Here is a 27387-nt window from a genome sequence, read left to right on the forward strand (position 1 = left end):
AAGGGAAAGCTGTAGCCTTTAAGTTGCTCTTTAACTTTTAGCACCTGGGAAGCAGACTGAACAGCTAACCTGCTCACATCTTCCCCACTAAGGTGAAATATATTGCATTTCTATTTATATTTTAGTAATTATCTTCAAATTTAAATATATACAAATAAATTAGCATATGTAAAATTTATATTAATCTGCATCATCTTTTGTTCTCTCTTTTTTTTCTTTTTGGTAAAGCCACCCTAAAATATGGAGCTGCTGTGTAAAGGGTGGCTCTGACTGAGATCAAGTTCTGCAAGTGCAAGTGCAGGGGCTTCTCATTCTTCTAGAACAGATTGCACCCCGTATAGCAGAATGTACAGTAATAAAAGTGAATGGGAAATGTATGTGTGTGGAGGGGGGCCATGTTTCAAAAAGCCACTGGAGGGAAAAAAGCAAGTAACAGAAATTATTAGTGCCCCAACAGCTGTGTTTCAGGAAGGTATTTGGATCCCTCTGGTTACATCTGGCCAACAACATGTGACCCCATTGTTAAGGCATTTGCACTGGCTGCTTATCTACTACCAAGTCAGGTTCCTGGTCCTTGTATTAATTTTCAAAGGTCCAGACAACTTCAGTCCAGGGTACTGCCAGGGCTGCCTGAAACCTTATATTCCAGCTCAATCACTGAAATAATCTGCTGGAGCATTCTTGGCCGTTTCCTGAGTTGGCAAGGCTCATTTAACAAGGAACCAAGCTTTTAGGCTCATCAGTCCAGTATTGTGAAATACTCTACCAACCGAGATTCAGAAGGCATCTTCTATTTCAACTTTCAAATGGCCGCTGAAAACTTTTCTATTCCATCAGGCCTATGCAGGCAATAAATAATACATATTTATTATAAACAAGTTTCTGGCCTCATGCTGTGGGACCACCAACTCTCAAACATGAAAACCAGACCACAAACATACAGCAGAGCAAAATACCCACAGATTCAATCAGGTTATCCGAGGCGCATGCTGCAAGGGGAAAGCAAAAGCTATTACTGGGCATTTGTATTGAATGTTAGTATTCTAATGTTATTTATTTATTTATTTTATTTACTTAAAAGCGATTTTATCCCACACTTCATCCCAGTAATGATAGGCTACAACCACGTATGCTGCTGCTGTTGTTAATAACTAGCAATTTATCTCCTGGTCATTATATATCAGAACATAGTTATCTTTCTATATGAAACATTTTGATGCTGAGTTCCGGGAGACAAATGAGGGGAACTTTTGCAGACTTCTTTCCTACCTAATTATGCTCTCAGGGGAGCATGTTGTCCTGGCTTTTATTTATGGCACTGGTATACTAATGGATCTCAGATATTTGAACATAGCAAGGGCACCTTATTTCATGTTTTTGTCAACATCTAATTGGCTGCCTTATTTTAAAAGGCGTCATGATGAAAGAAGAATGTACATTGCCTGTGTTCTTCTGTCTTTCTTCTTCTGCGTAATGAGTAGTGCATTGGCCTTTCATCAGCATGAAAGTCTACTGCCATTTCAGAATCCACTTTTTCCATACTGAGGAGATATTCTACATTTAGGGTTGGGCTTTTTTTAATGGGTATTAAGCATATTGACAATGCTTCCACCTTGAGTCTCTCACATGATACAGTCAGTTATATTTGTGCCTTTACAGGATCTAGGCTTAACTGCTACAAACAAAAGTCTTTGCTGGACTTGCTTTATTGAGAGAACAATTCAAGCAAAACTGAATTTTAGTGGCTTAATTCCAGGCCAGTCGATACTGAATATGACAAAGTCATGGCACAATGCCTCACAACCAAGTAGATACTATAGTAGTCTGACATTTACCTCACAAAGAAGTTGGTCAACATTTTTCCAGTCAACAAGCACCACTTTTGGATATTCTGACAATATATCACCCCTGGCTACTTATCTGCATAAAGGCTTGACAATTTGAGGCAGCTTTACTGAAGAGCTTCCAGTCCTAGGCACTGCCTCAGGCAGTGCCTTTATTTAGCTTACTCACAGGACCAGCCTTGGGAATTATGAGCACCTTTCACTAATTTCAGTCCAACTGTTCTTGACTTGGAGTAAAGGGTAAGTTTGCTATATTTAACTTAAGATTATGCTCCTACCTCTCATTGTGGGTGGTGTGAAATTCCATAACACTAATAAACCATCTGGATAAGACAGAAGCCACTCTATTAACAAGACTCAAAATGGAAATCTTTTGGGGAAAGAGGGTCCCCCCCCCAAGATTTCTGGTTTAACACAACATGTCAAAATTACTGGGGTCCATGAGCAGTGTCTGTGTCACCTAGCAACCAATGTTTCTACCAAGTCCATGTGTCCGTTTGAAAAAAGAACCAGGCTTCTTTGTCATAAGAGGAAGTATTCTTTTCACAGGGCTTTGCAGGTTATTTCAGGCTGGCGTGCTGGGAAAGTGGTGCCTCTATTTAGAAACCCAATTACAGGAAACACTGTCAGATAACTGCTCTATTAGAAAATCTTTGTGAGAGACCCTGTCCCTCCACTACAGGAGCACATGATAATAGCTCCTTCAGAAGCCTCTCTGCCCAACTCCAACCAACATTGTTAGTAGAAATGCAATTTTTATGTGGACAAAAGGAAGGTAGGGTTACATAAGAGCCCTGCTGGATCAGACGCAGTGCCCATCTACTCCAGCATCCCCATTAAAATTTGGATTTCCCCTTTCTGAACCTTTCCCAGCTGCTTTTTAAGGAGGAGCAACAAGAACTGTTGCATTTAATAGCAATATAGTCACCGTCCCCAGTTGGTTCAACAATAAATTCATCTTGTTCCTAGTCCTGGACATCACTTAAGATTAAGTCCAGCTTTGCTGCCCCTCTAGCTGGTTCTGTGACAGTTGGAAGGTCATGCTCCAAGTTTGCTTTCTGGGAAGGAAGTTTGGAAGCCTACACAAGCACATTTGTCAAAAGAACTTTTATTATAAATGAGGGAAGGAACGTATCTTTTCTCTAGCATACAAGACTGTATCCTTTCCTATAAAATAAACTAACGCCACTTTTTTATATAATATGATCATGAGACATCCAGAAATTAGAAAACAATGTAGCTAGATAACAACATTAATCATTCCCAAAATATAATATTGATTGTCCTTGAATCTTCCGGCCACACTTGCCATCCTCTCCTGTCACGCCAGTATGGTGCTCTACAACCTTTGAGAACTAGTGAGTATGGGCTTACCTTTTGCTTATACAATAGGCTCCCTTGGTAAGGGTAAAGGGACCCCTGACCATTGGGTCCAGTCATGGACAATTCTGGGGTTGCGACGCTCATCTCGCTTTACTGGCCGAGGGAGCCGGCATACAGCTTCCAGGTCATGTGGCCAGCATGACTAAGCCGCTTCTGATGAACCAGAGCAGTGCACGGAAACACCGTTTACCTTCCGCCGGAGCAGTACCTATTTATCTACTTGCACTTTGTGCTTTCGAACTGCTAAGTTGGCAGAAGCAGGGAGCAAGCAACGGGAGCGCACCCCGTTGCGGGGATTCGAACCGCCAACCTTCTGATCGGCAAGCTCAAGAGGCCACAGTGCCACCCGCGTCCCTTGACTCCCTTGGTAAGTTTCCTTAATTTATAGCCCTGTCTAACTTTCCTCAGCTGCTACTTCAATTAAATCAGGTGGTGGTCCTTTGAAAAACACAAGGAAGTGTGGCTCAGCTACTGGGCTGAGTTTGTACTCAGTTCCAATGAGCAGAACTTTGAATGGAGAACTTAGGTCAGTTTAGGCCCCTAGCAATGGGAATGTTTGTCAGGGGAGTGGACAATGGCTGGATTAAACAGGGATTAAAGGGAGGCTGTGGCTAGATGAAATGTAAATTGGAAGTTTAAAAAATATTATAGATTTTAACTGATTTTGAAACAGAACCAAAATCAGAGTTTTTAACTTGGGCTGAGACCTATCCTTACTCTTTGGTTGATAAGTTTAACCAAAGCTTACATGAGTTGAAATGAAGTTTTTGCAAGTGTAAGTTTACCCTCTAGTTTTAAGTTGTAATTCATACTCTAGTTTTGAACTGTTTTTCAAAGTGAACTGAAAGCTGTTTTTTAAGTTGAACTAATTTTTAATTAATGCTTAAATGTCTGACTTGGATTGAGGCCTAGCCTTATGTTTTGCCCATTATTATATAAATTTCTGGTTGCTGTTTACTGCAGGCCCTGCACTGGAATTTAGCTCCTAGCTCACAATGCCTCTGCTGTACCCTATTTTAGCAGATGAAATAAATAAATACATAAATACATAAATAGAATGAATGAATGAAACACTTACCTTCTTGAATGACTTGATTGTTAATTTAATGCTCTGTCATTGGGGCTTAGATGCTTCATCAGCTGGGGCTCCTTTCTTGCTCACAGAAGTTTTAGTTTACTCCTTGGAATAGAGATAATTATCCATTTTTCAACATAAAATGACCTATAGACATATGAGCTAATTAATCTGGCATTTGCAATATCAACTTCATTATTTTTTCATAGCAGTTTTGCACACACTGAGCTAAAGAACTGTTGCAAAGGAAGCTTGGGAACTCTGTTGTAGCCTGCCGGCTTCTCTCTGCAAGATAAGGTCATAAGGTGTTTGCAATTGTCCCATTCTGTGAGTTCCAATTAGAGTTAATTACAAACTTGAGGAGCCCTGTGGCATTTTAAAATGAGGCTTCATGAAGATCTTGCAGCCCATGATATGAGCTGATACAGTACAGGTCAATATTCATGCAGCACAATCCTATGTACGGTATCTTTACAGTGGTGCCCCGCAAGACGAACGCCTCGCAAGACGGAAAACCCGCTAGACGAAAGGGTTTTCCGTCGCGGAGGCGCTTCGCAAAACGAATTTCCCTATGGGCTTCCTTCGCAAGACGAAAGCCCATAGGGAAATCTCCGGGACAGCGGGGAAGCGCAGCGCCTCTTCCCCACTGTCCTCGGACCTCCTCCCGCCGCCAGGCTTCGGACGGCTGCTCCGAAGCATGGCGGGGGGGGGGGGCGAGAGGTGTTTTAAAAACCCCGGGACAGCGGGGGACTTCTCCGCTGTCCGGGGCGATTTTAAAATGCTGCCGGGCGGCAGCGCTGACGCTGCCTTTCTCCGCTCTCCTGGGAAGGCAGGCAGGGGGGAGCAAAGACTTTCGCCCCCCGCCCGCCTTCAGAAGAGGTCCAGGACCTCTTCTGAAGGCGGGCGGGGGGCGAAAGTCTTTGCTCCCCCCCGCCTGCCTTCAAAAGCCGTCGGGGACAGCGGAGAAACGCGCCGCGTTTCTCCGCTCTCCCGGGAAGGCAGGCAGGGGGGAGCAAAGACTTTTGCCCCCCGCCCGCCTTCAGAAGAGGTCCAGGACCTCTTCTGAAGGCTGGCAGGGGGCAAAAGTCTTTGCTCCCCCCTGCCTGCCTTCCCGGGGGCTTTTAAATCGCCCCGGGACAGCGGAGAAGTCCTCCGCTGTCCCGGGGTTTTTTAAAATGCTGGGGGTGGGAAGAAAAGCCCTTCGTCGTCCCCCCCAGCCTTCAGAAGAGGTCGGGGGACAGACTGTCCCCGGACCTGGTCTGAAGTCGGTTTCCCTAGGAACGCATTAATTGATTTTCAATGCATTCCTATGGGAAACCGTGCTTCGCAAGACGAAAAACTCGCAAGAAGAAAAAACTTGCGGAACAAATTAATTTCGTCTTGCGAGGCACCACTGTACTTGGAAGCAAGTCCACTGTCCTCAGCGGTACATATGCTCAGATCTGTGTGCAGTGGGTTACAATCTAAGTTAGCCATGAGAGAGGACCTTGTTTTGTTGAGCCACATTTCTGAATTCTTATGAAATAGTTTCCCATATTCATGGAAGACAATCTTACTTGGCTATGAGTGATCACCAAAGAAAAAGAAAGTAAATACCACTGGAGACCTATGGTGTTTTGTAATATTTGATTTTACTTATAAGCTGAACACTGGTTGAGATACACAGCATAGAACTCCTGAAAACAGCAGTTACGCTGCCCTGCATCAGATCTCCAGAGGCAGTCTAGCATTCTGAGATGCTTTCAAACTTCCAGAGCTCAAAACTCACTTTCATTCCCAAGCTGCAATTTCTGTCTCACTATCCCAAAACCCTTTTCTGTTGTTCTGTTAAAACTCACCAGATCTTGTTTATATAATCCATTGTAGGTGGGGGATGAGATGTGCCACTACTCCTAAACTCTAATGGATTTTCCTATTCAAAACACTCAAGGAAGACCTACCTATTTCCTAACCATCTTGGGCCATTTGCCTGTAAATTTCCCTAACAAAAGATGAGGCTGCAGTGTTTGGCTGCAGCTTCATTAACAAAACCCTACAAAAGGACTTCAAAACTTTGGATGTTTTGTACATCCCACCATGTTGTATTTCTGGGTGATACCTATGAGCCACAGTTTGACTATCAATTACTCAGTTTGGGAGGTGCTACAAAATGCACAGTTCTCATTACAAAACCCTATGAAACAGCTACAAAACTTGGGCACCAGTTTGAAGTGAATCAGACAACGTTGGATTTCTGAGTGTTAACTACAAACTGGCCCACTCTGATGTATCAATTACTCAGTTTGGCGGGGGAGTACAAAACTACTTCAAAACTTTGGCACTGGTTTTGGGGGGATCCAAAACTTCAGGATTTGTAGTTAATGAATTGGCCACTGCCAATTCAAGAACTTTTAAGCAGTCATTCACAGGGTTGGCTTAAGACTTTTTCTTGCCTGAGGCAAAGGACACTATTAGAGTGCGCGCGCGCGCACACACACACACACACACACACACACACAACACACACATTCCATGTATAAAAACAGCCTAAACTGGCAGTTAAATCTTATTTCAACTCTGGCAATAGGACAGTGTTCTCCAGTAGACTTGAGAGCAGCAAACTAGTTAATGGGGTGACGCAGAGGCACCATCTTCTGAAAATGATTTGGGGTGGGTGACGTCACACGTGCAACATCGTGAGGAGCCAGGGTGCATAGTCGAACACACAGCCCCCTCCTCCTGCCGTGCAGTGGTTTCAACTTGAACAAAATAAGAATCCGGGTGTTCCCGGGCAGCCTCCCCTCTATTCAGTTTGGTCATGCCAATGTAATGCTAGTACTTTATTATCTGCTTCCAGACCCCCCTTTGTCATATAAATGAAACATTCAAAACACAGATTTAGGAAGCAATCTACATTCCCCTTAAATGTGTTTGTACTCCTAGTCCTGACCCATTTCATACTGTGTGCCTTCTAGATATATACACCGTGCTGCTTTTTGTAACTGTGTTACTTAAAGCCATAGACATTTCAATTGTGTTTCATTTCAACAAAACATTGGTGATTAATTGGAAGAAGAAACACCTTCAGGAGATGAAAGTCTCACTCGGAGTACAGCTGTGAAATGTAATAAAGACACTGGTAGTGGGGACGGGAGCTGTTTTTCTAATAGTTGTCATGGAAACACAGAGCAAGTAGGGCATCTGCTATGCTGTCATCATACTCTGGAAAACCTTGTGAGCCTGATGACATAAAATCAATACAGTGAAAGCTCTTTGGGGACAGTCAGTTTTTGGTGCTCCATCAAGAACCTGGAGGTTAAATAGGGCCTTGGTGCTCATAAGCCTCTGATGCTGGTTAAACTTCAAAAAGCATCCAGTTGATTACAGTCTATTACAGTTGTTGATGTTGCATTGTTGTTGTTTTTTTAAAAAATAATCTCCCGAAGACCTAATGCAATACTGGGTGCAGAAGTGTACAATCAGTTTGACTTTGACAATTTCCAGAGGAATACCTTTTGCATCAAAAATAGCAACCTTAAAGACTAACATGTCTATTATGGCTCAAGTTGTTGTAAACTACAACCCATTTACTCAAACACATGAAATGTTATACTGATGTTGCTATCCTAGTTGCATGATCATATGAGTGTGTGTTTTTTTGGGGGGGGGAGACAGAAATGGTATAATGTGAGGTCAAAGGAAAACAAAATGCAGAAAAGTACAGTCAGGAATAATTACATGCTGAAGACAGTTCTTGATTACTTGAACACCCCAGCACTAATAAGACAATTAACACATGCTAAAAATACTTTGATTTTGGTTTCTTTACCTGTTTCTTGGATGTATATCTAGCGACCTCTTCAGGTCAACATCCCAAAAGCAAACTATAGCAGAACCAAATTTGACAATCTGACAAGTGGTGCTCATTTTCCTCTTCAGCCTGAGAAAAAGCAGTTAAAGAGAAGAGAAGCATAAATAAGATTCCATTATTAATTTCTATAGCTGCTCAAGAGTGCTAACTTTTTTCTGTCCTTAAAAGGTAAAGGGACACCTGACCGTTAAGTCCAGTTGTGGACGACTCTAGGGTTGCGGCGCTCATCTTGCTTTACTGGCCGAGGGAGCCAGTGTTTGTCCACAGTCAGCTTCTGCGTCATGTGGCCAGCATGACAAAGCCGCTTCTGGCGAAGCAGAGCAGCGCATGGAAATGCCGTTTACCTTCCCGCCAGAGATGTACCTATTTATCTACTTGCACTTTGACATGCTTTCAAACTGCTAGGTTGGCGGGAGCAGGGAGCGAGCAACGGGAGCTCACCCCATTGTGGGAATTCAAACCACCGGCCTTCTGATTGGCAAGCCTTAGGCTCTGTGGTTTAGACCACAGTGCCACCCGCGTCCTTACTGACCCGCGACCACACTGACCCGTGAGAGCCAGTGTGGTGTAGTGGTTAAGAGCGGTAGTCTCGTAATCTGGGGAACTGGGTTCGCGTCTCCACTCCTCCACATGCAGCTGCTGGGTGATCTTGGGCCAGTCACACTTCTTTGAAGTCTCTCAGCCCCACTCACCTCACAGAGTGTTTGTTGTGGGGGAGGAAGGGAAAGGAGAATGTTAGCCGCTTTGAGACTCCTGAAGGGGAGTGAAAGGTGGGATATCAAATCCAAACTCTTCTTCTTCTTCTTAACCATTCCCAATTCTAAGCATGTTAACTCTGAAGTAAGTCCCACTGACTTCAGTTGGACTTACTTCCAGATTGGTTTATTATATTTATTTATTTATTTATTTATTCCCCGCCCATCTGGCTGGGCTTCCCCAGCCACTCTGGGTGGCTTCCAAAAAAATATTAAAATACTGTAATACATCAAACATTAAAAGCTTCCCTAAACAGGGCTTTAGTACTGCAGACTGGCAGGTAGGTTATAATATCCCAATTTACGGGCAGCAAACCAAGGCTGTGATTAACTATAACCAGGGTTGTACATTGATGAATAAATGGTTGAGCAGGAGGCTTCTGTGGTCAAAGGGCAGCTAACATTTGGATCACTTAAGAATGCACTTTTGCAAAGGATTCCAAAATATCAAGGAGAAAAGCTTTGGCTTCCGACCTTTAGGGTCAATGTGGCATAACTTATGAAGAAGAAGCAAGCAGCAGTGGATAGAAACAGTATATTGTGCAGTGAAGAATGAAATTGATGTTCTAGTCTGCTGAAAACATAGCTTCACTTCCACTTGGAAATTCAGCATCGTTTGTTTTTTTTTGCCAAAGGCAAGGAAACTCTAATATTAGACTATGTACATGAATCATGTACACAAGTTGATAACAGCAACAAAATAATTTGAAACTATACACTGCAATGCTAACTTCTGGACACCATTAAAAATGAGACCTTCGCTTACCAACAAGTCAAGAAGTTAGCTACACAGTAATTGAAATGTTCCTTATTGTAAACTAATTTCTATACAACTCATATACTCAGATTGAGTCTACTATTCTAAATGGGAGTCTTAGACTTTTGATACAGACCTCAATTTCCCAAGTTTAATTAATGTCCAAACCACTCACAAACATGTGGAAGTAAAACAGGTTATAGCACTTTTAAAATGTACGGTATCTCTGCACAATACTGGACAGAGCTAGTATAAGCCTATATAAGGACCCCTATGCTAGGGGGTCGGTCTTAAGGAAGATACATATTTACAAGATTTAAAGAGTTGTCCCATTTGTTCAGGCAATCCATATGGACAACACAGCTGCAATACATTTGTTTGGAAAGGGAGTGGAAATGGAGTGGGTTCTATCGCCTGTCTTACTAAGACAATCCCCCATCACAATGAGGGACACAACACCTGACCAAAATGGAATCAGCATGGAAATGCCTCACAAACTTTATAGTTTCCCACTCTTATTGGTGAATCATGGTCTCCAGTGAGGTGAGCCATTATCAGACCATCACAACCATTCATGACCCTGAGGTAAAAAGTTTGTGGCAAGAACTGTAGCAAACTGCCTAGCTGCTCTCTAACTGAATGGAGGGTTAGCAAATTAATAAAGTCAGTCAAATGATGTGAAACTACATGCAAAAAAGATGTATTTTCTGTAGCAGTTTTTCATGTGTGGTTAATTTGTTTTCACACACGTTATAAATAAAGCTTGCCTCCCTACTAAAATAAAGCACTGTTTCCACTGGATTTAACCACAACTAAGAATATCCACATGAAAGCAGGGTTGTTTTTAATTATATTTTCTGCAGAGATGTCACTTGCTTTTGAGATGGCAAATACATAAGGAAAAAAAATACTTGTTCTTTTTCAGTTCCTTGGCATGAATATTTAGACAAAGGCAATGTTCTTCCCAGTAAAGACCAAAAGCGGGCAGGTGGTTGAACAGATTGGGAGAGTGGGTTGGTGAAACTGGCATCAAATACTAATTTGCAGTTGCAGGAAATGGCTATAATGAGATTGATTAAAAATCAGGGGGTGTGCAACCTTCCCTCTGTCTCCTTTAATCTGGGCACATATTTATTAGCAGGTAATGAATCATACTCAGAGAAATCTACAGGCTATAATATACTTATTACATACTGCTTAGTGATTATTTGACAAGAACAAAGATTTAAAGGCACTTTAAGCTCAAGAGTGGTCTGAGACATCCAGATAAAGCAAGGCAAATATCTTCATTGTTCCAGTACTGAAAACTAGCTATTAAATGACACAGATTACATTATTATGCTAGAAATTCAAAGAGAGATAAAGATGTTGCTGTACCAAGTTGTGGTATACAGCCTTATGCTCAATGACACTTACTCTGAGTAGACATGTTTAGGATTGTGCTGGAAGGCAATGCTACAAGTATGCATCAAGCACACATGAGGTAAATACACTCCCCTGAGCAAGAACACAAACAGAAATTAATCTGACACTATGAAGCTCTGCTGATGTGAACAGCTGGTTGGGTTGGGGAAAACACATAGAAAAAAATTAACTTTGCTGCACTTTAAGGCAGTAATATGAACACACTGTAAGATAGTGGGGGCAGGGTTTTGTGCCATATCTATGCATTAGGGTCTCAGAGGCAGCACAACCAGTTCCTCTGCACTGGGCATTGAACAGGCCGCAATGTACTACAACTATGATGTAGCGAATTGAGCAGAAAGGAAGGCAAGAGGCCAGGGTGCCAAATTTTGGGCTCACACAGGGTACCATTTGAAAGACCAAAGCCTGCCCCTGAGGGTGTACTAGGGTGGACAGATAGATGCAGAAGAAAACTCTACCTTTAATAGTTGTGTAGAAAATGAAACATGTGGCATACCTGCTGAAATTCCTTCTTCTACAGAGCTACTAAATGGCAGGAACTTTGTAGTACAGTGGTACCTCAGGTTAAGTACTTAATTCGTTCTGGAGGTCCATACTTAACATGAAACTGTTCTTAACCTGAAGCACCACTTTAGCTAATGGGGCCTCCTGCTGCTGCCGTGCCGCCGGAGCACGATTTCTGTTCTCATCCTGAAGCAAAGTTCTTAACCTGAAGCACTATTTCTGGGTTAGGGGAGTCTGTAACCTGAAGCGTATGTAACCCGAGGTACCACGGTATTAGAACAACCAAATAAAGGTTGTTCAGCCATATGCAATGAGGATTTCCCTCAAAATGAGTAACTTAAAAAGGGCTACAACAGTCTAGTATAGCTTGAGCTGCTTTGGAAAGTCCCCTACTGTAAGCGTTCACAAATTTGCAGCAACAATCAAGTTGTACTTTTATGTGACATGCCTCTTTATAAGCTTTTACCATGAACGCATTAAGCTCGCCAACGTCCACCCGGCAAACAGCTGTTGAAGAAACAAAAGCCAGACCAGAAAAAGACAATGCTGCAATATCAATTCAGGTCTCCACCTCTGGGGCCTCGATTCTGACTCGTGGCAGCAGCATCAGGAAAATGAATGGAGGGAGGTACAGAAGTGGCAAAATGGATTTGGGGGAGCGCGGCGGGAGGAAACTACGCCCCAAAAGTAAGATTTCGGCAAGAGAAATAATAAAAGCATTTCACATGAACGCTCTCATCTTAAAACACTTCCCCCCCCCCGCCGGCAAATCCTCTTGGTTTCGATCGAGCTAACTTTCAAGTAAGCATATTTAAGGTCTGGAGTCTCAATTTTGACGTCCAGTTTCCCAGAGGAGAAGCGCTGCTCCTTCAGGAAACCCCGCCGAGGCCTTGTCGCGGGGGCTGAGGGGAGCCGCCTCCGTCTCTACTAGCAAAAAGCAGGCGACGGAACTCGAGTGAGAGACGAAGAGGGCCACACCGCCGGTTTTATCTCCTCGCGTGATTTCGCCGTAAGGCCGCGAGACTGCCCTTCGAGCAGTGGGCGGTGGGAGGAGAGCCCTTTCCCGAAAAGGAAGGCCCCGCGGCGTCACGTGACGAGGCGCGGACGGGCCCGAGCCTCTGTCGAAGGCGGAAGTCGGGATGGTTCCGGAGCTGGGAGTTCGCGCCCCGCCTCGGCGGCGATAAGGGGAGGGTCTCTGGGTTGGCTCGGCGCGGGAGTCGGGCATGGCGGCCCCGGGAGGAGCGCGGGCGGCGCTGTGCGCGCTCCTGGCTCTGGCCGCGCTCGCCGGGCACGTAGCCGGCGAAAAGGTATGCGACGCACGCGACCCCTCCCCGTCCGTTCCCGTGGCGCTCGCGCTCCCTCTCCCTCCACTGAGTCCGCCCGCTTCCTCTCCAGTCCCCGGAATATCTCTGAATCTAGGAGGCAGCGGCAGCGGAAGCCGCCCTCTCCGGAGGGTTATGCACAAAAAAGAGCTTATGTTCAAAAGGCCAGGGCTTGTCAAATCCATACATTTAGGGAATAAGGCGTCCCCGCTTCCCCACCACCCGCAACGCCGGGACTGTCAATCTCACCTCCGTCACTGACGCTTGTTTTCTAGTTATCGACGACTTTTAACTTCTGAAAATGCATATTTCTACAGCACTCTTAAAATATCCCTTAAGCAGAATGCATGTAGGAGCTCTCCTTCAAAAAGAAAAGAAAAAGTGGTAGGGCGAGGTAGGAGGATTGCAAAGCACAGCAGAAAGAATCGGTTTTCGGACAGGGAGGTTTTTGCAATGTGTTTATCCGATTTACCCCACCCCGAAATGTTTGTCGTTTTCTCATCTCAGATGCCGTGAAGAGCAAAGGGAGGCATTTTGCTTAAGCTTATAATTACAAACATGTTCAACTTCGAAATACATTCCACTTAACTGAATAGTATTTGATGTTGACTTGGGCTTGTTGAGAGTTTCAGTGGCCACCTTTAGTTTTAGCATCATGTTTGTGGCCAACAGCAGTTACTATGGATTTTTATGATGCTTCTAATTCTGACTGCTGTCTTGCATTCCTATCCTTTGTTCATGTTGTCATCTTGTGTATTTAGACATCTGTAGATGTCTTCTTTTCTTCTTCTTTGGCAATCACTCATAGCCTAGTAAAATTGACTTCCATGAACACAGTCTTAGCAATGTGTCCATAAGTGACTGTGGAGGCCATAGGTTTCTGGGTGAGGATTTGACGTGCCTTACTCTTAGCCTTACTCGTTTCTCCCTTTCCTCCTGAGTTCATGTTCAAAGTCCATGACGCCTTTGGTAAAGGCTATTCTCCAATTGCATGCTTGCAGACTGCATTTTGAAGATTTGCCTCAAGAGCGTCTTTAAACCAGTATTTTGCTTTCCATTCTTAAGTTGGGAATAGAGTAGTTGCTTTGGAAGATGATAGTCAGGCATCTGAACCACATGACCAATGTAGGAGTTGTTTTTAAAATTCAAGCACAACTGGTTGTGTTTGGGTGTTTCATGATGAGTTGTGGTGTATAAACTGGTATAAAAGATTGCCTGCCTAGATGGCTTTGAGGAACAGTGGGAAATGGAAGATATTTTGTGTTGGAGTGGGGGATGTCAGAATCCCTGGGTTTATTGCTGGAATTTAAAAGTGGAAAAAGTGTGTAACAAGATTTACCTTGTTTCTCAAAGCTGCTGAAAGGCTTCAAGGTACATAGCTTGAGGTGTGTTGGCTTCACATTAATACACTACCAAAGGAGGTAATCTATCTAGTTCCCATTTTTACAGTTCTAGTCAAACCAAGCATGGTTCAATTTATAGAGCCAAACATCTAATCAGAAGTGTAATTTTTGTGAAGTTTTCTTTCTCTTATTCATTTTTTGAAGGTAGGTTGAAGCCTTTGAAGACATATATAAATTCCAACAGGGTAAAAATCATAAACACTCTGTAAAAAGAGATGCACTATTGTCATTATACATCATTTATACTCTTAAGTATTATTTTTTCAACATGTTTCTCCTGTTGATTGTTTTTATGTTTTGTTCTTGATGGCAAATCCCTTAGTTCTAAGCTTGTGTTTATTTTTCAGAATTCTGAAGATGTCCGATGTAAATGCATCTGTCCTCCTTACAAAGACCATGCTGGCCAAATTTTCAGTAAGAATGTTTCACAGAAAGACTGGTAAGTATATGACACTTTTGTCTTGTTCTTGTACTCTTAACTAAAATTTTTGCCCTTTATTTAATTGCCATTTCAAAGGTACTGTTGTTGATACAGAATTTTGTAATGTGGAAATTAATCCTTATGCTGAACCTAAAGGAGCAGTAAAGGCAAAAGATAAGGAGCTGTTGAATTTCAGGCTATTTAGTAAACATAGGTAATAAACTATAGTTTCTTTTTTATGATGGAACTGAAATACAACAGCATTTATGAAAGAAAAGCCTTTAGTTCAAAAATGGTTTATTTTCAAACACTTGCATTTAAGGCAATCAGACAAAACTCCAGTTCTAATAGTTTGGCATACCTTGAGTTGGCTGTCAAAAGTAGTCAAGCAAAGGCATGTGGGTTAGCCTAATTTGTATATATGAACTTGAAACAGTGGCTTTCATAGTGTCTTTCAATATATAGGGCAAGTCTTGGAGGGAAAAACAGTATTTCCTCTCAATGAATGCTAATACCTACACTGTGGTGCTTTTCTGTTAGCAGGGCCAGCATAGGGGCCCTTAGCATGGAGCAGACAATAGATCCAGAATACCCTCACCCAGTCATGGCGCAGGCTTACTTGTGGTGGCCACTGCTACCACTCTGAGGGTGGCAGCAACACCAAAACTACTCACTGCTTTCCACCATGGTCCCACACACGGTGGAGAGGCAAGAACACTTTTGAACAGAAGATGAGCTCTGCTCCCATTCAGTCTGGACTGTGGATCCATGAAAATCAATACATTTCATCGTAACATCCAGACATTACGTTTTGGGTAACTTGAAAAATGGTGGGCGGCCACCGCAAATGGGAACTAAGCTTTGCTCTCTTTCAAAAGCAAGGCTGCTCCCTACTGCTAAAAAACATCCCGTAAAGAGATTAGTGAATGGTGACCTGGCCAGGTCAGGCTGGTGGCTGCTGGCACCGGTCCCGTCTATTAGTGTAGTGACTGGAAGCTTTTCTTCATGACTAGCTACACCAATGTATAACATGCCCTTTGGCGATAGCTACTATATGTTCCTTAGATCAGTGTTTCCCAACCTTGGGCCTCCAGCTGTTTTTGAACTACAATTCCCATCATCCCTGACCACTGGTCTTGCTAGCTAGGGATGATGGGAGTTGTAGTCCAAAAACAGCTGGAGGCCCAAGGTTGGGAAACACTGCCTTAGATGATACCAAAGTAATCCAACTGGATGAAGTTTGGTTTCATTTACAAACTTTAGGAAGTATGGTTTCATCTTCTTTCTGGCTCAACCCAGAATGATTAGATGTCATAGGCATTAGCTTGGAAGGTTTTATGAGGCTAGTAGCATATTTATTTAATGCCTTTGCCATGTACTGAATCTCCTTAGGTTGGCCATCATGAATTTGATCATTTGCCCTTGTCATTTGAACAATGCAGGAGTCAATACAAACAGAGTGGAACAATTAATAAATTAGCTGTGATAAGTAAGTGTTGTCCAGAAGGTATATGAAAGCAGCCATATACAAAGGACTTGTAAATTTGGTTTTTCATGCACATGTTCACTTTCATTGAGAAAAGTAAGTGCATTCTGGCATATACAGTTAAACCCTCTTCTAATGAAGATAAAGGGATGGTACAGTGCAGTTCCTCACAGTGTAAGCCTCATTCTGTGCTTGAAACCAGAGAAGAAAGGTTTCCATACCAATACTGTCTTGTCTGTATAGGATTAGGCTTTTAGTAGATCGTACAGGAAGAACGCATGGTAGTTCCATAAAAAGAGTGTATGGTATTTCACATGGTGGGAGAACTCTTAGATACTCCCATGCTGGCATTTGTACTCTAATGTGTTTTCCTCTTCCTAAGTGACTTAAGTTCTGTTGCACCAAATTAAATATTTAAGCAGATCATTATTTGGGTTAAATGTCAATTATTTCTAACTTCCAAAAATATGAATAATAGGTTGTGAGTTCTTGATACATTCAGCATGTGTTCTCACTGAAGAAGATGTTTTTTGCAATGTATAATTTTACCTAAACTTACTCTGAGCACTTTTTCCTTTCCACCCAGTGATTGTCTTCATGTTGTGGAGCCTATGCCAGTTCCGGGACCAGATGTAGAGGCATATTGCTTACGTTGTGAATGCAAATATGAGGAAAGAAGCTCTGAAACTATTAAAGTAAAATACCTCTCGGTTAACTTTTTTTTAGAACTCAAGCCAGTTAAAGCTCATTTGTTAGGTTAAGACTTTTGCCAAAATCCACATTTTAGATTAGACAAACCTATAAAGTAAAAGTTTGTATAGTAGAACCTACATAAATTGCATAAAAATCCTTCCAGAGAAAAAATATATACTAAAATCATGACTCTTGAGTATTATGTGTGTGATGCAGCAGCTACGGTAATGGAATGTTGGTAGCTAGATTTTGAAGAACATTTTTGCCCTATATAATATTGATTCTGTACTTTGCTTAGTGTAAATAAGCCAGCTCTCCTATTTCGTTTCTTTCTACTAACCACAGTTAAGGGCTTTCTACAGTTTGTCCAGGTTCAGTTGTCACAATAAACTGCAGTTAAAATAGAAGCGGAAACTTGCAAACTCCTCACAGCGATGCCAGAGGAGCACAGGGGGTACATGTGAGGTCAAAGAGTGTTATGGCTTGTCTTCATAATGCTAAACTATTGTTTAGCATCACTTGTGAATGCAGCCAGTCTCATGCTTCCTAGACCGTTTATCGGTCAACAATTTGTGATGTTTTTCTATCAAGCGACAATGGCTAGCCCCCATAGCACATGTTTTGCCAGTCAAGGCATGCTTAACAGGCATAGCATTTGGTCTATTGGTGTCAGTACCATAAATTATTTAAGTTATGATTGGAAGTAACATTAAGTGCTAAGAGTTAGTCATGTTTAAATGCTCACATACAGTAAATCTGCCCACCCTGTTCATTTTTGTGTCCAGTTCTTGAATTGCTTAATATTTTGTTAATATTTTTGCAAGGCTGTTGTAACAGCATCAGAATTGCTTAATTTGTGCATCCAGCTTAACCTTTCTCTGCTGTGCTGACAGTGGCCTTGTTTATTGATGTACAGTCTGCTTTCATGGATGGCATTCAAAGCAAGTTTGTGACAAGCTTTACATTGGAGCAGTCCAGGCCCCTCACCCGCTTGTTGATCTCTGCTCTCACAAATTCACTTTGTGCTGCATCCAGAGGTTCTGTTTTTGCTGCTGTTTCCTGTTTTTTAAAGACTCAATTGGAATGGGCACCTGTTTAGCCATGATAAGTTTCTCTGAGAAAATGAACCCATATTATCTGAAGAAATTGAGTTTTGATTTTCCTACTCTTTAATCCCTTTGATAGCTTTGGTGCATTTTCTCTTTGTTTCACTTACTCATGCTAAATGCTTAAGTGGTTTAAAAGTCCATTTGGATACATTGCTGAGAATGGAATGCCTAAATGTTTACAATGCTGTAATAGACCGTTTGTTTCACTTGCCCAGCCAACATTCTCCCTGTTAGTGTGTTTTCAGATGGCATAACTGAACTATTGTCTTATGCCATGTAGGTTACAATCATCATATATCTCTCCATCTTGGGTCTCCTCCTGCTGTATATGGTGTATCTTACCTTGATAGAACCTATTCTGAAGAGACGCCTCTTTGGACATTCACAGCTAATACAAAGCGATGACGACGTTGGGGTAAGTTATTTGTCTAAATAATATTCAAAATCCATATGTTCAAGGTCCCTAGTTGCGAAATTTCAGGTTGAATTTTGATCGTTCAAAATTCTGTTGTAAAAATACAACAGAAATATTGTTTTAAAAATATAATACTAAAATAGCAAATAGGCAACAACCCTTACATTGGAAATGGTACTAATCAGCAGACAGCAAATGCCATGGAAAACAAGAGTATCTTTGTTGATAGTGAAAGATGTACAAAGAATACCAGATGGAAGATGGTTTCAGAGGCTTGGCCCCAAACTTAAAAGTCCTGCTTTAAGTGGCAGTTCTTCACTGATCTTCCATAGCACAGAGGAATTATTGTTCAGTTGTCTACATCCTATTTCCCTGATAGTGAATAGGCGTGGTAAGGCGTATTATACATATGACCATGTCACATGTTATGCACGTGGTGATGGGTATGTATAAGATCCTGAAATACTCCTTCCCATGCTCCATCAGGTATAGGATATTTTAACCAGCTCAAATGTATTCCTGGGCTTGTGCAGGTGTTGTTTTAGGCAGCTTGTGTGACTTTTTCACTTAAAACCTGATGTCAGATTTCCAGATTTTTTAAAAAAAACCCTAAAGGCCTTGAAGTATTGCTGCTAAAGGTACTAGTCAGTTTTGACATGTTAACATGGTAAACAGTTCACAATGTGGATATTTAATCCTTAGTATATACCACATACTTGCCCTTCTCTAAAGCTAATCTTTAAAACACAGCTTAGTGCCCAAAATCTAAACAGTAGGTTTAGCATTGAATGTTGATGTTTATGAATGGCATTCATCCAGTGGTATGTGTAATAGGGTGGCATGCATGCTTAACATAAATATAGTAGTTCAACTTTGTCACCTAAACAGCTGTATTTTTGCTTTTTTTTAAGATATTGAATATAAACATGTGTGCTCAGTATTATTTGACATCTTGGAGTGAGTACTCTAAACAGCTTCACAACAATAGGTGTTGCTGATTAGTAGTGTAGTTGCTTAGACAGAGTCGCAAGTGTGCTGGTAGTTTAAATTTCAACGCTATCTTACAAACTGAAGAATACACAGGATCCTTTTACTACTCCTGATAATCTTGCACTGGAAAACAATTTATATTGGGTTTAACCAACATTAGTTGTACTAATGTTGGCTAGATACGCCTAATTTCATTACATTAATTTCAATGAGTAAAACATGGATACAATCTACTGGTGGTCTCAGGGAAGTATTAGTTGATTTTCAAGGCAGTATCCAATGAAGTAGTTCTGTTTGACTTAGGGCAAGGACTTTTGGCTGTGCAACAAAACTTCCCCTTCCTTCCATCTTCCCATGTGCACCTTAAACCTCTTCTGGGGTTTCCCTTCAACTCTCCAGAGCAGATTAGGGGAGGAGGCATGGGGTTGGGGGGTGAGAGAAGAAATAAAGAAAGTTCTATTGTGCAAGTAAAAATTCTCAAGCTCACAGAATCCTCAAGCTTCGACCCTAACTTTGCTATTTTTAATTGCCAAAGAATTGTGTTTGCAAAGTGAATGCACTTCATCTCATGCACAGCAGAAAAGGGGTTGCCAACTTCTGCAGCTGCAACTTCTGCGTGCTGAGCGATAACAGTTTAATAATGAAAACTTATCTCCCTTAATTTCAGGATCACCAGCCTTTTGCAAATGCTCACGATGTGCTGGCTCGTTCCCGAAGCCGAGCCAACATGCTGAACAAAGTGGAGTATGCCCAGCAACGTTGGAAGCGCCAAGTCCAAGAACAGCGCAAATCTGTGTTTGACCGTCATGTTGTGCTCAGTTAATAAGTAGAGTAATTATCACCAAATCGTGTTGGAGGAAAATTAATGGACGAAAGGAAAGTGCCAGATTGTTTTCCTGGTGTTCCACTTCATCGGAAGACCGTTTTTGCTCGTTAGCAGCAAAGGAAGCACAAACATGAGGGGAAGGAATATCTTCAAATATTTAACAAGCCAAAATCTTAGTACACCACTAAGTTGCTTTTACTAATAAAGCATAAGCTTATTATTTGTGTGCTAATTTTGACATTGAGAGATGATTCACTATGTTTCTTAAATGCAAGTTTCCCTAATATCTATTTGAAGAAATGAGACGGTGTGCCACATTTCTGCTACAAGTGACTTTACATATTGAACTTTTATATATGTATATTTGTTCTTTTCTAACTGTCTGATGCTGTGTATCAAAAACCTGGGTCTTTCAGTATAGCTGTTGCATCTAAAACTGGCTGGTTGTATGCATTTTATTGCTTGCACCTCTGCAACTGTAAGACAGGGAACTCTAGAGACTTGAAGTGCTGTGTAAATGAAACAATGTAGAACAGAACAGGAAGTGTTGGACCTCCTCGGTTGCTTGCTAAGTGTCTACAATGTGATATCTAAATTTATTCATCTAAATCTTAATAGTTGGTGGATGATAAGAATCTTTAAAAATTAGCTGGATAACAGAATGCGAATAAATTATTCAGAATCTTCTCTTGTCCTGGGAGTTAGTTATACTTGGAAAAATTATTTTGATTCCATAAAATTTGTCAAGTGAAGCATTTAAAAATGAAATACCATGTGGAATCCATCTGGGTATTTCAGTCATCAGGTCAGTGCATTTGAAGGCATTCATAGTTTTAAGGCTGGAATTGGCTAGTTTTAAGTTTTTTGGGGATTTGCAGGCAACTTTTTCCCCCCAAGTGCAACAAACAGACATCTGGGCCCTCTGGAACAATTACTGTCCAAGCAGCATTTCTGTTGTGGGAATATTTCAGTTTTCCAGAAGCAATATATTGATGTTTGAAAAGGCAATCTCCCCTGCACCAAGCTAGTGTGCTTATTGCAGTTGTGGCTGCTTTGTACCTCTGCAAATAGTATCCACAGTTTCCATAACTGATATACTTCCCCTATGCCCCAAACTTACACAGGTTGCTGAACTTCTTTATTGTGTGTTTCTGTGTTTTCGCTTTAGACGCTGAAAATCCTTTTAATGTCCCACAGCAGCATGGGAATGCTCATCTTGTCCTTCAGCAAGAACAAAAATGAATCCATTGCAGTGCTATGTATCTCTCCCCCCCCCCCTACAGCTGTGCTCAACCATTTCAAAACCATTGTGCTTTTCTTTCTTTTTGGCTATGAGCATTCATCTTGATTGGTCATTAATTTGAAGAGAACAAGGAAAGATTTCTTTGTCAGAGCAATACTTTCAAAATGCATTTGAAGCCATGCTGTAATTACAACACTTGTGGGGTGTGTATCCAAGTCTTGATTTGACCAAAGCCTGTTATTATTCCTTCATCCTAAGGTAGGGTGTTTAAACCTGGTTTGTTTTGTCAGTGTGAGGACTTGAAGGTTTGGCTTGGTGGTGGTAATTTAAGTACATAGCCAACTAAGGGGCCTAGCCAATGTTCGTCATTAATGTAAGTAAACCCATTGATGTCACTGGACTTAATTCTATTGATTTCAAAGAGTCTATGCGGAATATAACCTAGATTCAGTTGCAATTCTATAGACGTCTGCTCAGAATTAAGTCTTGCTGAGTTCAATGAGACCTTCACCCAGATAAGCGGCCATAGAATTGCAACCCTAATTCTCTTGGGCCTAAACATACTTGGCAAAAACAAGTTTTCTCCCAAAAACCTAAGCTGTGATCAAATTTGCATTTGTGCAATGGTACTTTTAACCACCTCCTTTCATTTTGTAGCCTCTGGTGCTCCCTAAAAAGCAGCATTATTTTTAGACTGCTTTTCTGCCTGAAAGCCCTTAAAGCAGCTTACAACAATGAAAGCAAAATAAATCGCCCCATTACAATTACTGAAAACATAATGCAGCAGAGTATAATAGTGACTGTAGTACCGCAGTAAGGCAAAATAGTCAGGGCAACATGAATTCCTCAGTGCCAAAGGTAAAGGTAAAGGTACCCCTGCCCGTACGGGCCAGTCTTGCCAGACTCTAGGGTTGTGCGCTCATCTCACTATATAGGCCGGGAGCCAGCGCTGTCCGGAGACACTTCCGGGTCACGTGGCCAGCGTGACAAGCTGCATCTGGCGAGCCAGCGCAGCACACGGAACGCCATTTACCTTCCCGCTGGTAAGCGGTCCCTATTTATCTACTTGCACCCGGGGGTGCTTTCGAACTGCTAGGTTGGCAGGCGCTGGGACCGAGCAACAGGAGCGCACCCCGCAGCGGGGATTTGAACCGCCGACCTTTCGATCGGCAAGTCCTAGGTGCTGAGGCTTTAACCCACAGCGCCACCCGCGTCCAAAGGCCCAGCTAAATAAAATACTGGCCACAGTGCCAGTAACACAATAGGTGGACACTTTGCATGGGAACTGGCAGGCCTTAAAAACCATATATAGTTTAGGCCCAATATAGTTAAAGGTGTGGACCAGTATTTTGAACTCCAAAAGAACTGGGAGAAATAGGCTTCATATACAGTACGGTAATAGGCCTGTGAAAGAAGTCTGGCTGGAGCATCATGCTCCATTTGTAGTTTCCAAAACTTTTTCAGAGTTGTATGCAGATTATGTTACCGTAGTCCAGCCTTGATGTGCCCAAGGCATACAGGGCCAGCCATATAATGAGGCATGGTGAGATACTTGCCTGGACAGCAGATCACAAAGGGTGGTTGATGCATCTCCCACCATGCTGTTTACAAGCCAGTTGGCCTTGCAGCTGCTGCCTACTCCACTATAGGTGGCCAGTCTGCCTGCTGTAGCTATTACTGCAGTATTGGCTGCTATCACCACTACTGCCTGCTCACTTGCTCATAAGTTCCATTATGGTTGCCACAGGGATGCAGTTGGTTGCACTCCAAAAGGTCCCTCTGAGCTTGCTGCTGCTCTCTGAGGAAATGGAATCACATACCCAGGAAAGACTCATAACTTTCTCTATCCATGTGGTCAAACTTGGATATAGGTCAAGTGAGCAGGTGGCCTGCAGGTAGCAGTAGTTGGGCTACTGCTGGCTGGGAGGTGGACCCCATCTTAGCCTCCCCAACCCTTTTCTGCTGTACCTGCAGAACAGCAGCCCTTTGGAGGAGTCAGAATGTTTGGCCGGCCAGCCCTGCTCATGAAGAGTAAGAATTTTGACACAGCTGTGGCCGTTTTCTCTACCTCTGGTTTCCAGAGGGGAAGCCTGCCTCTGTGGAGTCTGCCATCAGTGGTGAGCTGAAAATGGCGGGCTGGACTCAGTCAGGGTGACACCAAAGGTGAGCTGTTTATTTGGGTGGGTTCATCCTTTCAGAGGGTGATGAGGGTGAGGACACTCCCCCATGGGTGGTGACTGGTTGTGGGTGGGCTTGCTCCTAGGTGAGAGTGTGAAGCAGGTGTCTGTGTGTATGTTAACCTGGATTCCAAGTAAGGTGGAATTAGGGGGAGCTTCATCTGTGATGAAAGTATGAATAAACTCACAAGGATGGACCACCAAGAGTTTTATAAACAAAAACCAAATAACCTCATAATGTGGAACATTGATTTACATGGTACTGATATAATTATGTTGGGAAAATAAGCCAACAGTGTAGATTTTATTATGAACTCTACCTGTATTTGGTCAGATTTATCATAAGTTCTCAACTACTGCTCTAGTCATCTGCCAGTGGAAGAGGGAACTTGAGAGCAGAGAAGGGACAGAGTTGGGGGGTTACCATTTCACAGTATGCTCTCTTCTGGTTATTTATTTATTTATTTATTATTATTATTTTTAATTTTCATCCATAGACAATCTTAGGTACATGTACAGCCTTAAATAATTATACCATTAAATACTGATTTAAACTTGTATTTGTACATGTTATTTTCTTATAATTTCTAACTAAACTTTTCTGCTTAGTTAAGTTGCTAAACAAATTACATTTAAAATGAGTGCTTGGCATAACCAAATCTGTAGAAGACAGAGTCGGGATTCAAGACGACCATAATAGAGTGGAGAACTGGGCCCAAACTAACAAAATGAATTTCAATAGGGACAAATGTATGGTTCTGCACTTAGGCAGGAAGAACCAGATGCACAAATATAGGATGGGGGACACCTGGGTTGTCAGTAGTACATGTGAAAAGTCTCTAGGGGCTTTAGTAGACCACTAGTTTAACATGAGTCAACAGTGTGATGCAGCAGCAAAAAAAGCTAATGCTATCTTGAGCTGCATCAACAGAAGTAAAGTGTCTTGATCAAGGGAAGTAATAGTACTGCTCTATTCTGTGTCCAGTTCTGGGCGCCACCATTTAAGAAGGATGTTTACAAGCTGGAACATGTGCAGAGGAGGACAACCAAGATGAGCAAGGGTCTGGAAACCAAGCTTTATGAAGAATGATTGAGTGAGTTGGGTATGTTTAGCTTGGAAAAGAGGAGACTGAGAGGAGATATGACAACCATCTTCAAATATCTAAAGGGCTTTCACAAGGAGGATGGAGCAAGCTTGTTTTCTCCTGCTCCAGAGGGTAGGATCCAAACCAATGGCTTCAAGTTACAAGAAATGAGATTCCAGTTAAACACCGGGAAGAAGTTTCTGATAGTAAGAGCTGTTTGACAATGCAGCAGACTCCCTCAGAAAGTGATGGACACTGGAAGTTTTAAAGCAGAGGTTGGATGGCCATCTGTCAGGGATGCTTTAGTTGAGATTCCTGCATTTCAGGGGGTTGGGCTAGATGACCCTTGGGGTCCCTTCCAACTATGATTCTAAGAAATTGGTGATGACTGGACAGTGAACTGGCCTTAACTTTTACTAAGAAATGCCAGCATTTTATGATCTCTCAGTGGCCTTCTAAAATTGGTTTGTAAATATCCACATTCACAGGCATTTATTGTAACTATAAAGATAGTCTGAAATAAATTTGTTGAGATTTGATTTGTGTGTTTTAACACACCTGAAGAAATATGTGTGGAAAGTACTCAAGATCTAGCAAATTCTTCTACAGTGTAAATATGAACATTTATTTGATAAAAATTAGTAAATTATTACAACAACTTATGCATTGGCAGTGTATAAATATGCTTCTGTCTGAAACCATAAAAACCATCTAATACGTTACACTTTCTATCCCATAATTCTAATATTTGTTGCCTTTATAGCTGCAGTGTGGGTGGAAGAAGCTAAACCAGAAAAGAGCAGATCTAACTGTAAGCTACTTTGCATATTGTCAATTGACTATAAATTTAGATCTGTCTTTTGACTCAGTCCAACAGGCACAAGAACTGTGGAACTCAGGTAAGGAATGTAAGGTAGATAGAGGCTAATAGCAAAATGTTACATGGTTTTTGTTAATATTAATCCAGATTGTTAAATTTAAATGATGCACATGTTAAATATATACTTTGTGAGCTCTAGTTTATAGAACAGATCTATAGAGAAAAGTGCTATAAGAATCAGCTTGCTAACACATAATTTCAGTGTGGAATTTTGAAGTTCAGTCCCTGTCTAATATTTTAGATTTTTCCTTGTGGTTCTGGGGATTCTTTTCCATTTCACCATAAGCAAGTCTAGGAATGAAAAACCTAGCTTTGTTTTATGATCTTGTGTTTTGTCTTAGGCACTGAGGCAAATTTCAGAAAGAATAGAGAAAATTATTTGAATTAATGAGACTTTACTTCTTAGTAAATAATTCAGTTAACTGAGGTTTCTAATTCAAGTTAAAGGTTTGGTGAATTCAGTAATCTTTCCAAATGTTAACATGCAAAGATTAATTGACATTTTTATTATAGACAATTTACTGATTCAGCTTTTATAATGCATGATCAATAAATATGTTTCATTGATTGCTGTTTAGCAATATAAAACTCCTAGCACATTTGCAAAGCTAAGCAGTGTCTGGTATGGTTTCAAATTGGATGGGGGACCAGACACGTTGAGATTCCTGCATTGGAGGAAGTTGGACTAGATGACCCTCCAATTCTACAATTCTATAATTCGGTTAAATCTCCCTTGCTCTAGATTACAGGCTGCAGACCCAATTTTTTTTTTGGGGGGGGGGGGGGCGTTCTTCTGTACATGTGTGTGTTATGGAATTCTCTATGCTGGAGTAGGCTGGTGGGAACTGACAAGTGTGATTGTGAGGCACGGAGAGAGCCAATTTCATCCCTTACATGTTCTGAAGGTCAGTTGGTGGGTCCTGAGTCATTGCAGGATATTGTTTGCTCTCTAAGCAACTTCCCATTAAATCCTAACCACATAGATTATATGCAATTAAATAACATGCCCGCAGAGTAATACTTTGATATTTGCTAGCAAGCTGATCCAGTAATCCCTGATAAATGGAAGAAAACAACTTCTTACACTATTGACGATTGCTTATAATAAAAATAATGTATTGGAAGGGAGGATGAGAAACATTAATTTACCATTACCTTTCACATTATTTGCTATATGAAGTTGTTGAGTTGCTATCTTACAGAATAAAAGATACAGCATTATTTTGGCTGGAGGAGCTGGCAAATTTTGAATTCTGATGTTAGGCACAGCCTGAAAAGGAGAGTTTCTGTTAAAAGATATGGGGCACAATTTGATCAAAGTGAATACATGTAGGCCTCAATAATTTCAGTGAGAGAGTTAAGCACATTTCAAGCTTTTCCACAGACAACACCCCTCTTTCCCTGGGCTAATAATCAGCATAAGTGATAGGAATAACAAGGCACACACTGCAGAGAAAAAGAGCGGGTACAGGGAATAATGGAGAAGTTCATGTACCAGTCATTCTGACAACGGCATGTGTTTTTGCCTAGGAAAATCTGCCATATGATTTCACATCCTCAACTGTAAAGCTAAAGAGATTTATCTAGTTGCAAGTATCTATGCTTATATTATTTTAAAATATCTCCTTTGCATATGGAACACTGTATTTAAATAGGTCAGTACAACAACATTGCCGTCTCCCACATATTTGCATAATATCAGAAGTGCACTAAAAATACTGACAATCACACCTAGCCTATTGCA

General features: G+C 41.6%; 1 protein-coding gene and 1 long non-coding RNA gene across 7 annotated transcripts in view; one reads left to right on the forward strand and one right to left on the reverse strand.

Moving 5' to 3' along the window:
• LOC114598128 (uncharacterized) overlaps positions 1 to 12515 on the reverse strand; it is a 54069-nt gene extending 41554 nt beyond the window's left edge. For 3 of the 6 annotated variants that reach the window (XR_013393294.1, XR_013393290.1, XR_013393293.1), the window contains exons 1-3: positions 11586 to 12515; positions 8111 to 8221; positions 4306 to 4407 (exon numbers count right to left, since the gene is read on the reverse strand). This is a non-coding gene — a long non-coding RNA (uncharacterized LOC114598128). Of the gene's footprint in view, positions 1 to 4305; positions 4450 to 8110; positions 8222 to 11585 lie in introns of all 6 variants that reach the window. The other 3 variants (XR_003706971.2, XR_013393291.1, XR_003706972.2) reach the window with 3 other exon arrangements.
• A 245-nt stretch (positions 12516 to 12760) lies between these two features.
• Positions 12761 to 20945, forward strand: TMEM9B (TMEM9 domain family member B). Its single transcript, XM_028731823.2, has 5 exons — positions 12761 to 12900; positions 14666 to 14757; positions 16812 to 16920; positions 18308 to 18442; positions 20100 to 20945. The coding sequence occupies exons 1-5, from the start codon at positions 12817 to 12819 to the stop codon at positions 20253 to 20255; spliced, it is 576 nt and encodes a 191-aa protein (XP_028587656.1). The 5' UTR covers positions 12761 to 12816; the 3' UTR covers positions 20256 to 20945.
• Positions 20946 to 27387: the final 6442 nt, after the last annotated feature.

This window comes from Podarcis muralis, chromosome 1, assembly GCF_964188315.1.
Source record: "Podarcis muralis chromosome 1, rPodMur119.hap1.1, whole genome shotgun sequence".
Lineage (NCBI taxonomy): Eukaryota > Metazoa > Chordata > Lepidosauria > Squamata > Lacertidae > Podarcis > Podarcis muralis.

What these genes read in the sequence shown, in the direction of transcription:
- TMEM9B (XM_028731823.2), top strand. Translation starts at nt 12,817, where the DNA reads ATGGCGGCCCCGGGAGGAGCGCGGGCGGCGCTGTGCGCGCTCCTGGCT. An exon ending in GGCACGTAGCCGGCGAAAAG is followed by an intron (nt 12,901 to 14,665) that starts GTATGCGACGCA and finishes TTTATTTTTCAG; the next exon opens with AATTCTGAAGATGTCCGATG. An exon ending in AAAGCGATGACGACGTTGGG is followed by an intron (nt 18,443 to 20,099) that starts GTAAGTTATTTG and finishes CCTTAATTTCAG; the next exon opens with GATCACCAGCCTTTTGCAAA.